The 19352-nt window shown below is 36.5% G+C and overlaps 3 gene segments (V, D, J or C); all 3 read left to right on the plus strand.

Moving 5' to 3' along the window:
* The first annotated feature begins 258 nt into the window (after window positions 1–258).
* On the plus strand, window positions 259–709 carry LOC128544263 (Ig heavy chain V region 914-like). The segment is given in 2 exon segments: window positions 259–304; window positions 393–709. Coding segments are annotated over 2 exon segments (363 nt in total).
* A 9263-nt stretch (window positions 710–9972) lies between these two features.
* LOC128544264 (immunoglobulin heavy variable 2-70-like) lies at window positions 9973–12604 on the plus strand. The segment is given in 4 exon segments: window positions 9973–10018; window positions 10100–10437; window positions 12178–12369; window positions 12500–12604. Coding segments are annotated over 4 exon segments (681 nt in total).
* A 3643-nt stretch (window positions 12605–16247) lies between these two features.
* On the plus strand, window positions 16248–16691 carry LOC128544714 (Ig heavy chain V region 914-like). The segment is given in 2 exon segments: window positions 16248–16290; window positions 16375–16691. Coding segments are annotated over 2 exon segments (360 nt in total).
* The last annotated feature ends 2661 nt before the right edge of the window (window positions 16692–19352 follow it).

Here is a 19352-nt window from a genome sequence, read left to right on the forward strand (position 1 = left end):
ATTCATTTTAAATAAATTTTTCCCCATATTCTTTAATGTTTTCCAAAAGTTTGACTTTTTAATTTTATCATTTTGAATTAATAGCCCCCACCCCATCATAGCATCCTTATCTCCTTTTATTTTGTCTTCTACTGGTGTAAATGGACTTCCATTTAGGGGAAATTGTTCTAAGGGGAGTCTCTATGCAAATATCCTTCCCTTTTATATATTTAAGGAACAAAGACCAAAAGCTTTAACTTATTTTGCTTAACACACACCATGATCTCTGCATCGTTTTCGCTGCTGCTGCTCGCAGCCGTACACTGTAAGTGTTTCCATTTAACATATACATACAGTTTTGATTACTTATAGCTTTTTGCATTTCCAACATTAAAATAATTTTTGTTAAACAGGTGTTCACAGTGTTGAGCTGACCCAGCCTGGATCCACTATAGTAACCCCTGGTCAGTCACTGACTCTGACCTGTAAAGTGTCTGGATATTCAGTAACTGATAGCAGCTACTACACAGCCTGGATACGACAACCTGCAGGAAAAACTCTAGAGTGGATCGGAATGATTTGTTGTGGCAGTAGCACTTACTACAGTGAGAAACTGAAAAGCAGGTTTCAGATGTCCATGGACACGTCCAGCAGCACAGTAACATTAACAGGACAGAACATGCAGACTGAAGACACAGCTGTGTATTACTGCGCTCGTTACCCACAGTGAGACAGATCAACAACATCCCTGTACAAAAACACCTCATACAGTGTACATACAAGACACATTACTTGCTTATCCAAATCCAAGAAAAAAATAAGAGCTTCAACTTTTTAGTGTTTTGTAGTGTTTTGTTGTGTAGATTTTAATCCAAATAATCTTACCGCAATGACATTATAATCGTTGTTTATACTTTAGTTGTAAATCTAACTTTTTCTTAGCTATTTTAAATGAAGAAATAATCACAGCTACTAAAGCAGGCAATTCAACTCAAGGCTATATCTTATTATAATGTATATGTACAGTAATATAAAACAAAATATAAATAATACTTAATTAAGTGTATATACACTGAAAGACCATGATGGACACCACACAATTCTAGGACACAAACATTTATCAGAACGTATCTTTACACTCAATTTTCTGTTATCTTTTGTAAAGTGTTTGGTTTATATGAATGCAGTTCAACCAGTTTTACCATCACTCCTACAGAGCCACCCATGGACCACCTGTGTTAATGGGCAGGAAAAAATATCTAACTGCTGTATACATTTGCATTAACAATATTAAATACCTGGCAACCAAAAATCATTTACTGTTTTATGTTGACATCAGTGATCATTACCTATCAATAACAGCATACTGTACTGTATCACTACTGTAAACTGTGTGATTAAGACTGTGAAATGAGTAAATGTATTTAACAGGGGAGATTGTCAGCCTGAAGACCAAAGACACAAATGTGTATTACTTTAGAGTCCCTGAGTGCACCTGTCAGTACTGTGTATTATAAAACTACAGCAGGGGCAGAGGTTTCTCATTTAATGATATTCTTTGGAAGAGACAAAATCAATTTAACAAAAAATCTGTCTGCATGTTTGTATGTCTGTCTTTATGTCTGTCCAGATTTTGTCACATACAGTAATTGCGCAAAACTGGATGGACAGAATTTAATAAATCTTTGTCAGTATTTGCCTGAAGTTAAACCTGCACCATAAATGAACTCAAGTATCTAGCAGTTTTCTGGACAAATATAGTATTTCCTCCCTTGAGGTACTCATAGGCTATACACATCACTCAACAGAGCCAATCAATGTTTACTTTGTATACACTGATCATGAGGGAGACACAGAAATTACTGTAATGTATCTACAAGGTGCCCAAATCCTGACAAAACAAGAATGAAACCATGACACAACGAAGGCAAGTCTCATTAGAGAGGTTGAAGAGCCATTTTCTAGTGTCACTAGATTTCATTAGTGTGTGTGTGTGTGTGTGTCTGTGTCATTAGACACTGTCTCCTCCCCTCACCTTCACACACACACACTCACACTCAGACACACTGCTCTGTTTTTTCCAAGGTAAAGTTCAGGTTAATTTAATTTATTTTTACTTTACAGCAGTGATTCCGTTAGTGTGCGCTCACTTTTGAGTGTCATTAGAGAGGTTTCTTGTTAAGTTTCCTGATGAAGCATTCTTTTCCTTAGTGTGTGTGAAAGGTGTCCCACACAGTAGCCCCCTCAAATAAGAGAAGAGGAAGAGCAAGAAGGGAGGTAGGGGTGTAAGAAGATAGGAGTGAGGGGGGAGGATTCACACATAGCGCGTTTGTGCACACAAACACAAACATCTGTCAAGATTTATTTTGACTTTTTTAAAGTTAAATTTAAGGTTAATTTGTTTTAATTTTCACTTTATATTTTGTATTACTTATTTTTCTATATTTATTCTTTTGGGTTGTGGAATGAATAACCTGAGTTTTCAATATTTCTTATGGAGAAATTTACTTTAATTTATGTTTGTTTTGATACATGAACAGAATTCTGGAACAAATTATGCTCGTAATCCAAGGTTCCACTGTATATAAGAAAGATTCACTTACATAAAAAACAAGTTTGTAGTCCCTTGTATCTGCACATGAGCAGAAGACAGAATACACTGTTATGTATTACTGTGCCAGAGAAACACAATTGAACCTGAGTTTGTAGAGCTATACACAAATCTCTTCATTATATGGAAGCATGTTTTTTTTTAGGAAAGCCTTTTTCCAAATTCCTAAAGTAGAAATAAACTCCACATGGCAGCTTTCTATAGTGGTAGTAATCATTTTGAAGCAAGCTGAAAATAATAAACAACTGGGGGGAGTTATACAATGTTGTTTCCTCTTACTGGAGTTTTTGAATGTTCCTGTAACTTTCTGGATCTTCGTATGTTTTTCCCCTGTTTTTGAGCTGTTTTTTGACTTTAAGGACTTTTTGTTGATGGTTACCTCAGGATCGCATCCCCCAGCATACACTGCACAGCAGCCATGTTGTTATTGTAAACAAAACAGAGTACCAGCCCTTGAGTGTTAGCTACATCACATGCTATTTAACTTAGTGACATTTAAGCAAATTTAATTAGAGTTGTTTACGATATGAGTCACCTAAATGTATGTTGTGACAAAGAAAATATTAAGTGTTAAAATGTCAGTAAAGATACATTAAATGCTATAGACGTGTTTTGCTTTAATCCACTTCAGGTTTTTATTCTAACTGTGGTGACATTTTGGCATTTTACTATTATTATTATTATTATTTTTTTACAGATCTGCTCACACTTATAATTAGTACTGGAAATACAGTATTTAGACTAATTGAAAGTGTGTTTTAATATTTTTTATGGCCTGTGAGGGGCGCTCATTCTCTATTTAAAAAAACATCAATCCAACATGTTGATGCTGACTTAACCAAAAGTATTAGCATTTTAAAGGATTTTAAAGTCACATGCTTTTACTGCAATATTATTACAAAACTGAGAAATTGCATACTGTTTTTTATGAGTATAACCCTGTTACACACATATAAACTTGCAACAACCGGTATTTATGTTTGTAAAATACAAAAATACTGTATACTGTATTATACTTCCAGTGAATTATAGTTAGGACATTACCGGAAGACCTACATATATTTCCAAAAAAATGTTAATCTAAATATTTTATCTGGTTATTAGCAGGGTTTCTAATAGGAAAAGTATTTTTTCCAATAAAACATATTTAAACACTAACTCCTCCCATCATCACCAGATGTGCAAATACAAGGAAATCAGTCAATTTATGTAAGGTGATGTTCTCTGTTTAACTTTGAAAAACAGAGAAGAAAAACAACACACACCATGTTCTCTACATCTCTACTGCTCCTGCTAACAGCTGCTTCCTGTGAGTGATTTATATAACATCATATGTTTATTTAATATGATAATAATAAATGTGCAGCATACTTCATAGTGTGTGAGATATCACACTTTTCTTCCCCTACAGATGTCCATGGTTATGAACTGATTCAGCCTGCTGCCATGACAGTCCAACCAGGCCAGTGTCTCTCCATCACCTGTAAGGTTTCATATTCAGTTACGAGCTATGGTACAGGTTGGATCCGACAATCTGCAGGAAAAGCGCTGGAGTGGATTGGACGTATCTGGGGTAATGGGAGTACAGTTTACAGTGACAAACTTAAAAATAAGTTCAGCATCTCCAGAGACACTTCTACTAACACAATAACAATTCAAGGACAGAATCTGCAAACTGAAGACACAGCTGTGTATTACTGCGCAATAGAGGCACAGTGACACAGAACAGTGGATTCCCCTTACAAAAAATGTACAGTATAAGACGTGTAAAAAACATCCTCCCAGTGGAACTAAAAAACATGTCAGTTAAATATTTACAGTAGAATTGTTTATCGGAATGAGGATTTAACAGCTTGTGTCACTGAGAATGCACTTTTTGTGTAAACATATCACAACATAAATGTGTTTGTGAAAATGTAGTTATAGAATAAAGCTATTGGGCATGTCTAATATAATGAAGGATTCTGTACTTGATAAAATAAGTCTACAGTGTAATTGGAGAATAATTTGGATTAAATCCCAAGTTTGATTTATTAACTTGATTTATTAAATCTGTTATTTGAATGATTATTTGCTGTGTTGTTCATGTGTTCCCTCTCTTGTTTTTCTAAACATCTGTGCAAAAACTATACTGTGAATAGTATTGTTTTTAAATAAAAATGAATAAAAGGTCACCAATAGTTGTACAAGCACATGTACTGCCCTTCTCTTATTTCCTCTTTTCAGTAACACTGCCTCAGTTTAAAGAGTTCATTACATCCTGCCAGATTTACATCAACTAAGCACCTGTAATGTCTTAATAATAATAATAATAATAATAATAATAATAATAATAATATTTAATCTTCTTAGTAACATTGCCCCAGTTGGAAAACATCACTGTCCCTCTCACCCATATGACCGAAACTATAAAATATCAATGTAATGGAAGAGGGTCACTTTGGTATGTGTGCTACTACCATGGAACATTGATCAAAATGTAACAGGCACGAAAATCTTAGAACCGTCAGGCAATCAGCCTAAACAAGCCGCACATGGCGTTGTTTTTATTTAAGGGGCCTGATACCACGACACTTCGTGTGGTAATTTAGGTAGCACCGGTAAGGTCAGGGCTTAAGAAAGGACAAAGAAAGAAAGAAAGAAAGAAAGAAAAGTGGAAGCGCACAGAAAAAAAAGATAAACAAAGGTAAAGATCCAGCACCTGTCTTCATAGACACCGGTGAACAAGAGAGAAAGAGGGCGAAACAGATTAGTTAAGCGTGCGCTCGTGGTTTGCCACATACTGTAACAACAGAACCATTCCTATGGAGGAAAAATAAGTTATGAAAAGCTACATTTAGTTAAATAAGTTTCTGAGGGTTTCCTAAAAGGAATATTAACATGATTTAATACTTGAAGCCCTTTCTAATAATTAAACAGTCTGTTGTAGTGTTTTGCATGGAACATTATAATCATTAAAAGTATCATCTATACACTGAGATGTCTGTGGTTGTGGGTTTAATACATCCACAGTGCTCATGAACACTCCAAATTCAAATAGAGTGAGATAAAAACATATTCTTGGCTTTTTTAGTTTCCAGTGAGCTCTGTCATAAATAACGCTTACATACACTTTAAATCTGATTGAAGCAAACTTTGGAGAAGGATAATTTTAAGATATTGCATTTTATTTTTACACATTTTGTGTATGTTTTAAAAGTTTTCATTAGAAAAAAATAATCATTCTGCTTTTATAAACCAATAACATCACTTATACTTATGTTCTTCTTTTCCAGAATCTTATGGACAGTCCCTAATCTCCTCTGCTTCTGTGTCGAAGATACCTGGAGAGGCAGCCACTCTGTCCTGTACTGTCTCTGGATTCTTAAAAAGTGGCTACTATATGCACTGGATCCATCAGAAATCGGGAGAAGCACTAGAGTGGATCAGATTAATTGATGGTGGCACCAGCACATTTGCTCAGTCTCTGCAGGGCCAGTTCTCCATTATTAAAGACACCAACAAAAACATGCTGTACCTAGAAGTGATAGTCTGAAGACACGGCTGCTTATTACTGTGGACAAGACTGTGACACAACAGACTCCAAAACTATACAAAAACTTACACAAGCACATCTGAGATGTAATTATTCCCTCAGTAGGAAACTAAACATCAAAAACATTTATTATAAACATCACCCATTCACACTCAGCATGAAGATTATAGGTTTTCATTTCAAATACATCTGCAATGGCCTCAATTAATCTTTCACTGAATTCTGCAACTTTTTTTTTTTAACTGCAACAAAGGTATCAAACCCAATGTATACTTAAACAGATGTGTTTAGTAGCAGAAACACTGCTACTAACACAATAACAATTCAAGGACAGAATCACCACATGATCAACAGATCACTGGATTCCCTTTACAAAAACTGGATAAGACATAGAATAAAATCTAATAAACATCTCAGTCAAACTTTAATTCTTATCTATTCCAATAAAGATTTAATAGCTTTTGTCACAGAGACTGCACATACATACAGTATGGTTTGATTAAATAATTGCATGACGATAATATTCTTTTTTTTTTTTTTTTTAGTTCTTAATTTAACAGCGCATTAAATGAGGTGAAAAGAGTATCAGATAGGGTGATGATAAAGCTGGAAACTTGGGTGGGATGTTACATAACATGACATAAAAGAATAGATGTTAATTAACTTCCTCCTGTTTAAACCTGATAAGATAGCAATTCTAGTCATAGGATCACAAGCAGCAAGAATCAAGCTTTTTGTTCACACTGTATTTAAATTGCCTTTCTTTTCCATCAAGTGAAACAGTAAAAGACCTTCGTGTGATTATAGATTCCAGCCTTTCATTTGAAGCTTATGTAGATAATATTACTGTACAGTACCAGGATAGCATTCTTTCACCTCAGAAATATTGCCAAGTTAAGTAATATATTGTCACTAAATTATGCAGTAAAACTAGATGCTTTGGTCACCTCTTGGACTTTTGTAACGCCCTACTGTCTGATTGTTTAACTAGGTGCATAAACAAGCTTTAGTTAGTCCAGAATGAAGCAGTGAGAGTCCTCAGTAGAAGCAGAAGATACATGCACATAAACCCCTATCTTATCTTCACTTCATTGGCTCCCTGTGAAATAACGCATAGATTTTAAAATACTACTTTTGAATTAGCATTAAATGGTCTCGAAACCACAGTATCTAAGTGAACTGCTAGTGTCTTATGATTCATCACACCTACTTCAATCAAAGGATGCAGGCTGCTTGTCAGTATCATATACAGTGTAACCTCGGATTGCGGAAGATTTTTCGCTTCTTGTTTTGATGCAGAGCGTCACATGGTCACAACTGAGCCAATGGTTTTTTCTCTTGCGCTGCGGAATTGTAGTTAATCGTCTTCCCTGCGTCTCTCACGGGTATAATCAACATTCATGCACGTGTGTAATGTTTAAACATCAAATCATCTTTAATGTGCATACAGTGCACGTGTACTGTTTATTATAACACACGTGTGTGTGCGCGCGTGTAATGGAAAAAAAGTCTCGTTAGATAGGTTAAAGATCCATTTTCTCTCTATATATATCAGCCTGCACGCACGCACACACACACACACACACACACACACACACACAGATATATATATATATATATATATATATATATATATATATATATACACACACAGCGCCTGCGCGCATAAACGCAAACACTTATCTGTTGGGAATTATTTTTCCTTTTTTTAAAGGTAAAGTGCAGGTTAATTTTGTTATTTTTTCTTTATATTTTATATTAATTGTTTTTATGTATTTATTTTTTGGGGGGCTGTGGAATGAATAATTTGAGTTTCCATTATTTCCTATGGGAAAATTTACTTTGATTTACAAGCGTTTTGAAATACAAGCCCGCTTCCGAAACGAATAATATTCATAGAGCTTTTTCTTACAAAGCCCCAAAGTTAACAGGAACTTAAAGAAACAGTCTTCCAATTAATGTGTTGGGACTTTGACACAGTCTCAGTGTTTAAGTCTAGGCTAAAAATCTATTTATTTAGCCAAGCATTTTTGCAAATAGATTTGCCTTAGATATAGGTGCAGATCTGGGGGACTCATGGCCATAAAGTTTTATGGTGAACAGATGGAAGAATGAAAAGGAAACTTGGTGGTAGAATGATGAAGTCCAGGAGTGTATGCAGAGGAAGAGGTTAGCTGAGAAGAAGTGGGGCAAAGAGACGACTGAAGAGAGTAGACAGGATTACAGGGAGATGCACCCTAAGGTAAAGATAGAGAGCATAGAGCATATGAGGACTTACAGTATATCTGTACAGGTTGGTGAGACAGAGAGATAGAGATGGGAAGGATGTGTAGCAGGTTAGAGTGATTGAAGATGGAGATGGAAATGTACTAACAGGTGGCAGGAGGATGGTGGGAAGATGGAAGAAGTATTTTAAAGAGTGAGGAAAATGACTGTAGTGGAGCAGGAAGTAGCAAAAATCAGTAAGTGTGAGTTGAGAAGGATGTTGGAGAGGATGAAAAGTGGAAAGGCAGTTGGTCTTGATGACATACCTGTGGAGGTGTAAAAGTGCTTAATGGAGGTGGCACTAGAGTTTCTGTCTAGCCTGTTTAACAAGACCATGGAGAGTGAGTGGGTCCTGGAGAGATGTGGGGGTGTGCAGAGCTGTGGCAACTAAAAAGGAATAAAGCTGATGAGAAATACAACGAAGCTGTGGGAAAGAGTAGTGGAAGCTAGGATAAGGGCAGAGGCGATCATTTGTAAGCAGCAAAATGGTTTCAAGCCTAGAAAGAGTGAACTTATAGTAGTGTCTATAAGTGTCACGTGACAAAATAATGAATGATTCTGACCAGAAGATATGAGAGGTGAGGCAGAGGTTAGCTGCACTGTAATAATTTTCATTACTGAAACTATAAGAAAGATTTGTGTATGTAGACGTGTTGCAGGTCTAAAAAATTACATTTTATTTCTGATCAAAAAAAGAAATTAAATAATGACTAAAAATAAGAAAATATTCATTCATTTTGATGAATGAGATTTAAAGAACCAAGTCACAAAAATGATCCAAACTTCCCATTACTAACACACAGCCCATTCCAAAACACACAACTCCAGGAGGATTAACAAAATGTAAATGTTTTATTTCACTTATAGGGGGCAGTAAGTCACTTCTATAGAAGTAAAACTCATAAAAATAGTTTTTAAAGGAAACCATTTAGTAAATGAGAACAGATCAAAAACTATATCAGAATATGGAGCAGAAGCGTGCTTTAAATAAAAACAGCAATAAAAAGCATTTCAGTTCAGATAACTTAATCATGTATATTATAAACACTTACTGTATACAGACAGTGGCTACAAAACCTCTAAACTAATTTTAACGTCTATTTTTACATGTTGAACAAAAGAAATATCAAAAGACTATTTCAAGTAAGCAAAGTATATACTTATTCATTATATAAAATACATTTCTTGACAATTGAGAACTGTCTCTAGAGTGAACAAAGTAACTAAAGCAGAAGAACTTTACCAGCTTTAATGAGATTTTTTCCCCCCTGTTTTCTAAATTACTCACAATGCCATGGTTAAATCACAGAGATCATATAATTTTTCCACCATTCTAAAAGTTTGATGTGAGCATAACCTGAAGATCTTGATGTGTATTTGTATGTGTTCACCTAAAATAATATTTCAACACTTTTTTTGTCTAATTGTCCATTGTTGTTATTTATTAAAGTATAAACTCAAATAGAAATCCCCAACCCAATAAATTTCCACTCAGATAAGGAGTGTCTCTATGCAAATGTCATTCCCTGTTATATATTTAAGCAACAAAACGCAAGTCCTTAATTTTGCTTCAACACACACCATGATCTCTACATCCCTACTGCTGCTGCTGCTTGCAGCCGTACACTGTAAGTGTTTTACATTTGGTTATAAAATACAGATTTTGTAATTTTTTTACTGATACATCATTACACTATTTTCTTTAACAGGTGTTCACTGTGTTGAGCTGACCCAGCCTGCATCCTCAGTAGTAACCCCTGGTCAGTCACTGACTCTGACCTGTAAACTGTCTGGATATTCAGTAACTGATACCAGCTACTGTACAGCCTGGATACGACAACCTGCAGGAAAAACTCTAGAGTACATTGGAGAGATATGTGGTGATGGTAACACTTACTACAGTGAGAAACTGAAAAGCAGGGTTCAGGTTTCCAGAGACACGTCCAGCAACACAGTAACATTAACAGGACAGAACATGCAGACTGAAGACACAGCTGTGTATTACTGCGCCCGGGAACCCACAGTGAGACAGATCAACAACATCCCTGTACAAAAACTTCTAGTACAAAAATCTACTAACATTAAAAAGTTTTATTTTGTTGTGTGTTGTGTCATGATATTCCATGAAGATTTTTCCAAAATTTTTTCTTCCACATTTATCTACTAATAGGGCGAGCACTTTATCACTGCGCCACACAGGGACCGTGTTATTTTCTTAAAAAAAAAAAAAAAAAAACATGACTAAAAAACTTGATATGCAAACATGTACAGTATAGTTCAGTACTTGTACCGCACAAGTGCCAGCTTTCAACAAGCTCTTTAATTAAAACAAAAACAAGATTCTGACAGCAGCACAGGAGTATTCAAGACATTTTGACTTTAGATATCTGATTACAAACTAAATTAATTAGTCTAATGTTCAGGTAATTATGATGCACAGATATCAATGTGTAACATTTTCTGTGTAAGGAAATCATGCTTATTATACTTATATACACTCATTGGTGATTTTAACTATGTTTAAACTGTTAATTTTAACTGAGAGCTCACGCATGTCAGATGACATGCTGCTCTCTCTCTTGCTGAACGTTGGCAGGTTTTTGTCTTCGTCTTTACATTAAATTTTCTTTATTTCTTCCTTTTTGCTTTCTTTCTTTCCTCATTTACAAAAAAGTTTTTTTTTTTTTTTTGTATATGTTATACTTCATCTGCACCCACATTAGAAATGAATGAACATTTTGCTTTTGTTATATCTTTAAGAGCTGTGGGGGCACTATTTCACTATTCACACAAGATCAACCCAACATTATAAGGTTTAAAAATCCTCACTGTTTAATGAAATAGTAGGGAAATACCGTAAAACCTTGGATTACAAATAACTTGATCTATTTTTTTCAGGACAAGCAATTTTTTAAAACTAAATTTAACTTGATAAACGAGTGCGGTCTTGCAGTATGCTTTGTCTGCCGAGCGTCACGTGGTTACAACTAAGCCAATGGTTTTTCTCTCTCTCACGCGTGTGCACTGCGGGTTTGTTGGTAATAACATGCTCAGTCTCAGTGCCTCACTCATATAGTCAACATCTGTGCGTATGCATATTGTTTACTATAACATTGTGACCAAGAATGTGTGCACATAAAGCATTTTTTAAATGGTGTCCAAGTATAGTGACTGTTTTTTTAGTAACTATACTGCAACAATGGCGTTCATAAAGAAAAAGGTTTAAAAGGCTGTGTGTGTGTATGTGAAAGCCGTCCAGCCGTCCGCAATAACCCTCCCCCTCCTCTTCTTCCCCTTTCGTCTCTTTATTTTGTCTTACATATTTATGTCTCACATCCCTTTTTTAGAAACCATTAAAAATATCTGAATTGTAGCTGTTGTATAGTCCCTGCTGCTATTTGTGACAGAAGCTGCAGAGCACCAAGCGGAATCATTACTTCAAACACTTCTTCAAACCATCTGTAGGGGGCAGCAGGTTGCTTCTTTTGAAAATGTTTCATGAAACTATGAAATCTGTTAGTTGAAGAGTGTTTTATGCAAATTCATACTGTTTTAAAAATCAGCTTTGTATTCCCAAAAGCTTGTGTGACACAATTGAATCAAAACGCTTGATTATGGATCTGAGGGTCACTTAGTACTACAGCTTACTTCTGCTGCTATCAACTGCATTCTGATGGGTGAATCTGTTTAAAAGTAATGCCTCATTGTAAAAAAATATTTGAAGACATTTAATTATGTTTTATTGCTTTTATTCAAAAGTGTTGTTGGTGGTGTGGCACTCACTTAGTCAGCCTCTGTGATTGTGAAACCTGGAATCGTTCTCCATCCCTTGTGTCGAGCTATTGTATACACTGAATACGACAACCTGCTGGGAAAGCACGGGAATGGCTCGGATATCTGTGTAATAATAAACACTTGCTCTCGAGCAGCGGCGGATGAAGAGCAAGCGCGCTGTCCCCGCCCGCGAGCAGAGGTGCTGGTACGGTGTCCTCGAAGCCTGGCGGCAGCGGAAAAAGCGCAACGTCCTTGACGTCGAGGAGCACCATGGATGCAGCTGCCATGAGGCCTACACATTTTTGAAAGTGATGTACAGTCACTCTCTGGTCTAGCTTGATCTCCTCCAGGGCATTGAGAATGGATTCGATACGACCAGTGCGACCTGTGCCCGCATAATGAATAACTCCGATGTGACACCCAAGTATGTTGTCCTCTGAACCGGAAAGAGAACGCTTTTCGTAGCGTTGAGTTCTAATCCTAAAGAATGGAGATGAGCTAGGACGACATCCAGATGTCGAAGCGCTAGCTCCTGAGACTGGGCCAGAATCAGTCAAAAGTCTATGTAATTTAAAATACGTATGCCCTGGAGTCACAAGGGAGCCAGGACTGCATCCATACACTTTGTATATGTGCGGGGTGATAGAGCTAGACCAAATGGAAGGATCCGATACTGGTAAGCTTTGCCCCCGAAAGCGAACCTCAGGAACTTTCTGTGTTGTGGCAAAATTTCTATGTGAAAATATGCGTCCTTCAGATTTATTGTCACAAACCAATCCCCTGGTTGGATTTGTGAAACAATGATTTTGACAGTCAACATTTTGAATCTGTTCTTCTTGAGATAGCGGTTCGGCATCCTGAGACACAGAAGGATATGACCGAAGGACTAACGTGCTGTTGGAGACCGGTGTTGTCACACTAATGGCGGCGGAACCTGAACACTGACCCCCTGGGGGTGCCATCCCCCACGGTCCTGGGCGCATAAGCTTCAGGACTTCTTCTTCGAGAAGAAGACAGTGCGGCGGTTCGATTTCTTTGTGGCGGCTTGTGAAGGGCGGCGAGCCGTACCCCAATCCTTACGAGGGGGTGCCCGGCTGCTGACCCTTTCCTTCTGTGTCTTCCGCCTGGCGAGAATCAGATCTGGTCGAGACTAGGTGGTCGACAGTCCCGACTCTTAAGCATGGCGTGGGAGAAATTTCCCAAAAGTCTGTTCATATAGCCTGGCTTCCCGAAACCTAGTGGCGACAGAATTAACGGAACAGGCAAGAAGGTAAGACAGGGGCATCAAGGAGGAATGTTCTATCCTTATCCTTGATGCCTGTCAAGTTTAGTCTGCGGACACCAGGGAAGCCATAGAACGGCCGATAGCACCAGCTTGTCTGCTTAGTCGCGCACAGAGACAAGTCTGTACCCTGGCGTAATTCTGTGAATGCCTTATCATCCACAGTGCCGCTTGTGCTCAAATCTTTTAGCAGATACGCCTGCAAGCCCACCATGGTGTGCAATGAAGCGCCGGCCTGACCTGCTGCTTGAAAAGCCTTTTCTACCAGGGTAGAAGAAAGTCTACACGGCTTGCAGGGAAGTGTTGGCTTCTTTAGGGAGGATGATTTCCCGGGAGAAAGATACCCCGCAAGCGTCTCTTCTATCTGGGGCATCATCATATAACCCTGTGCTTTCGCATCAACGATATTCGCATAGAACGAAGTCGATGGTACAAAAATAAGGGATATGTAGGGCTTACTCCAAGAACGAGTTAATTCGTTGTGGAGGTTCTCAAAAAAGGGGAGAGAGCGGGTTTGTGGCTCCATTTCCTGGCCATCAGGAATCTGTCGTCTAATTTAGAATGTTTGGGGAAGGCTTGTTCCTGCGGCCAATCAATGTGCAGCCGCTCGACTGCACGCGTTATAACTTCAAGCAGCTCCTCATACTCTCTATCCTCCTTGGAGGAGCGTTCTGAGGTAGCTACTTCCATTTCCACACAAGCAAGGGAACGAGTCTCTTCTACACACTCACAAGAAGCAACGGGGCACGCTTGTGAAGTGGAAGGAGAGACTTCCCGATCAGATAAGAGGGCAAGAGAAAAGAGGGGGGAGTCTATGGAATAAGATCACTGTCAAAAATCTGGGCGTAAAAAAAAGATTTGTGTGTAATTCTGTCTTTTGTCTAAGTTGGATTCCAAAATCTACGGCCACGACAGCTTACAGATACGAGTTTTTGTGTGTTTGTTACAATACAACTCTGAAATATACGACTCTGACCGTTTACAGTCATGAGTCTGTTCTCAGCATTTGTGGTCCGATAATTGAAACAATTCAAGGGGGCAACAGAGTTCAACAAATAAACTGCTTAAAATGACTCGAAGAAAGTGCATTATTCTGATCAGCCATTTTATCTGGGTTTTGGACTGGCACTGAAAGCAAACTGACTTTTTCACCCATGTGATGGGAGTTATATATTACCCCTAGGACACCTCTTGTCTTTTGTCTCTCCGGAAATCCTACTCAAGAAAATAATTAGGCAAGTAATCTTGCTTACAAGTTATTATATTGTTTTTTATTTGTCTTTTACAGTCAAATTCACACAAAGGACCAAAAAGGAAAAAAACAAAAAAACATGCATGGTATGATATGCAATGAAATGCTTACACACTGACCTGGTTGATGCATTGGACTATGGTTTTGAAGGTACCAGGTTCAAATCTCACGATCACCAAGTTGTCCCTGTTGGGCCCTTGAGCAAGGCCCTAAACTCTCAACTCCTCAGCTGTATAAAGAGATTAAAATGTAAGTCTCTCTGGATAATGGTGTCAAAAAGAAAAGATGAGATATATAAAAAAAAAAGATAAGAAGACATTAATGCCACTAGAAAAAAAAGTTAAATAAAATCTTCGATTATGCAATAAATGGTTACAATAAAAATAAAAAAAATATATATATAGTCAGTTTGGGTCAATTTTAATATTTTAATCATTTATGATATGTTGGTTATCTAGATTTAATCCAGGTACAGTACATAGCCCTTTAAATACCAAAACAATTATACAATGGTGGACAAAAGTATTAAGACAGCATACGCCATGTGTTATAGTTGTCCTTGTGTACAAGACAGGTGAACAGGTCACTAATTAGTTGAAGTTTATATGCCTGAAGAGTTGTGCTAATTAGAATCACCTAGTTAAGGTAGTGGATGGAACAAATCCTGTATGTGGCAGGACCTTTATTTTCTAAAGCTGGGGTTCCTCTGCACTAAAATGGCACGAAAAGTGAATGTATGTGTAAATTATGCTTTAGGAAGCAACCAAGCAGTCATGGATTAAACAAGTGAAACTAGAGGTCTGATGTCCGACAGATGTCTTTTTGACACTGTGCCCAGCCGAATCCAGCAGGTGTTGAAGAATAAGGGACTTCGTACTTAATATATTTTTTTTGTTGTTAATGTGAACAATTTTATATAGAATAAAAATTATAAATTTAGTAAGTCATAAATTCACTAAATTTCACTTTGTCCCAATACTTTGGGTGACAACAGAAATTATTAAATTTCTGCTAGTTTCGAGCGTTTCACTCATTAAATATTTTATTTTATTTAGCAGGTGTCTAATGTACACTATTTATATTTTGTGTTCATGTGAAAAAACTGAATATTAAGACTATCACATACAGTTAAATTTCCATATAGAGGACAAAAGAAGATGATAAATAATAGCATCATTTATCTTATAGGATTAATATTTGCAGAAGGCTTTCTAAAAATGGGGGGGAGGGGTGTTTTCTCAGTAACTTTGAGAGAGAGACAGAGCCAGAGAGAGATTATACAATGTTTTTTTTTTATCTGATGAATTGCCAAATTATTGTACTAGCATAAGCAGAATAGCAAAGACATAAAGGTGTAAGATAAATCACATAGGTGTAATGAATGCTTAACAAATGTTCTCAATCTTTTTATTTATTAAAGTATGAACCTAAACAAAAGACATCAAAATTCCTCTTAAATAAGGCGTGTCTTTATGCAAATGTCCTTTCCTGTTATATATTTAAGCAATGAAAAGCAAAAGCTTTTATTTATTTTGTTTCAACACACACCATGATCTCTACATCCTTACTGCTGCTGCTGGCAGCCGTACACTGTAAGTGTTTTATGTTTTATTATATATGAAATAAAGTCTTTACAACTTTTTGCTGTTACAGCATTACAATATTTTCTTTAACAGGTGTTTACAGTGTTGAGCTGACCCAGCCTGCATCCTCAGTAGTAACCCCTGGTCAGTCACTGACTCTGACCTGTAAAGTGTCTGGATATTCAGTAACTGATAGCAGCTACTGTACAGGCTGGATACGACAACCTGCAGGAAAAACTCTGGAGTGGATCGGAATTATATGTGGTAATGGTGCCACTGCCTACAGTGAAAAACTGAAAAGCAGGTTTCAGATTTCCAGAGACACGTCCAGCAACACAGTAACATTAACAGGACAGAACATGCAGACTGAAGACACAGCTGTGTATTACTGCGCTCGTCGACCACAGTGAGACAGATCAACAACATCCCTGTACAAAAACTCCAAGTACAGAAACCTCAGTGCAGTGAAACAGTGTACAGTCTCAGTATTGTCACTGACACTGTTATATCTACTGTATATTGTATATTATTACAATTTTCCCCAAATGCTTAACCATATTTCCAGAAAAAAAATGTCACTGTTTTTCAGCACTCTAAACACCAAATTTTGTCCAAACTCTACTAATCTCTTGCACAATGAAACGCAGCACTTAAAACCATGTTCTTTCTTTTCACAAAACAATACACACAGCAATCAAATGTTGATAACTTACAGAGGATCAAATAAACACTGATGTGATAAATTACAAACACTGCCATCAAAAGTCTTTACTGTATGTATTTTTTGTCTTCATGAGGCCATGTCACATTTTTAAATGCATCCAAGTTTGTGGAAATAAGTTTCCTGTTTTTAGTTTTATTGAAGTGTAGAATTTTGTCCTGAAATATAATTTACAGAACTATGTTTTATACTTTATACATATGACTGACTCAAATCATGCCTTGTGCAATGTCTCCTAAAATAGGCCCCAGGCCCCTGTGACCCTGTACACAACAATTGCTATGAATGAATGTGTGAACTGAATATAAGAGCCCTAGTAGAGATTTATATATCTGGCAATGACCCTGCTAAGTGTAGTGGTCACAATTTCAACTTTTTACACTAGATGGCAGCAGTAAGCAATGGATTGTGGGGCATTTGGTTTATATGTACATATATATATATATATGATTTTTAGGGTCAAATTTTTTATGTTTTTCTAATAATTTTAATTTTTATCTCAGAATTTTGATTCGTCATTGTTATTACTTGTTTTGATCTTGACAACCTTCCTTCCCTTTTTTCCCTCTACTGGTGGACCTTCATAACTTTACCAGTTACAGTATAACTTAATTCAATTAATTATACTTACTGTATATCACACACCTTTAACAGTTTCTGACATGATGAAGAGATTATCTAAATATACAAGCAGTATAAGGATGGAGCTAATTTTGGGGTTATTTCGACCTATTTAGGGTAAATTAAGATAATATAAGAAATAAATTGTAAATTAAACAGTTTTATCCTTGTTTTATTTTATAGTGTAAACAAACTAAGATAATAGAGAATAATGAGTTCTCAACTTTAACATGCGATTCACTGCTTTATCTGTATGTATATGTATTAACTTGATTAATTGAATATTTTAATTAATAATAATATCTCCTTTAGCAAGTGTGAAATCTTGAAGTCAAGTCATTACAAACAACAGTGCAGAAGAATCCTATAGAAACTCTGAGTCTCTCCCGCAGAGGATCTGAATTTAATTTTGGAAGCTACAACAGGCACAGGATCAGACAACAGGTGAACAAACCAGTGGTGTAGAGGAAGATATCAATAATAGTGACCGTGTTATTTTACGTTTAAAATATATTTTTTACAGAAAGAGATGTTCTTATGTTCTTATTTTCTAATGTAAAATAGCTCAATAAATTTTCTTTTAGATTGGGAGTGTCTCTATGCAAATGTCCTTCCATCTTGTATATTTAAACAATGAAGGCCAAGAGCTTTTACTTATTCTGCTTCAACACATCATGATCTCTACATCAATACTGCTGCTGCTGCTGGCAGCCGTACACTGTAAGTGTTTTAAATTTAATATATAATACATTTTTTGGTTAATTATAGCTTTTTATTTTTATTGAATTAAAATAATGTTTCTTTAACAGGTGTTCACTGTGTTGAGCTGACCCAGCCTGCATCCTCAGTAGTAACCCCTGGTCAGTCACTGTCTCTGACCTGTAAAGTCTCTGGATATTCATTAACTTCTAGCAGCTACCGTACAGCCTGGATACGACAACCTGCAGGAAAAACTCTGGAGTGGATCGGAGAGATAAATTATAGTGGTAACACTTACTACAGTGAGAAACTAAAAAGCAGGTTTCAGGTTTCTAGAGACACGTCCAGCAGCACAGTAACATTAACAGGACAGAACATGCAGACTGAAGACACAGCTGTGTATTACTGCGCTCGGGAACCCACAGTGAGACCGATCAACAACATCCCTGTACAAAAACACCCTATTACAGAAAACTACTTACATCAAAATTAAAGTTTTATGTTATTGAAGTTCATGTTATTCCATGAACAGTGGATAAAGCCCTGACTGAACAGTACTTTTCATGTTTTAAAATTACTGGTTATTTTTTTTTTTCTAGAAAAACATGAATAAAAAACTGAACAATATCCAAACACATACAGTACATCACTTGTACCACACAAGCACCTGCATCCAACATGCTAAAAAAAAAAAAAAACCAACAGCAACAAATATTCTCATGTTCAGTTCACTAGGATGCATCTCTGTGTAACATTTACTCTTTGAGGAAATCATACTTATAGCAAGGTTTTAGATCTCTTTAGGCAAATTGATTGACATATTTACCCACTGTGTCTGTTGAACTGGATCCTTACACAACATTCTCACCCACAAATTAAAAAGTTTATATGTGGATTTAAACACGGTTTGTAATATGTTTATTTTCATGAAAAACTCAATTTAGATCAAAACACAATTCAACTACTACATTCTATACTCTAATTCATAATGAAACAGTACAAAAATGTACATTTTATAATGACAATAAAG

The sequence above is a fragment of the Clarias gariepinus genome, chromosome 16 (assembly GCF_024256425.1).
Source record: "Clarias gariepinus isolate MV-2021 ecotype Netherlands chromosome 16, CGAR_prim_01v2, whole genome shotgun sequence".
NCBI classification, from domain to species: domain Eukaryota; kingdom Metazoa; phylum Chordata; class Actinopteri; order Siluriformes; family Clariidae; genus Clarias; species Clarias gariepinus.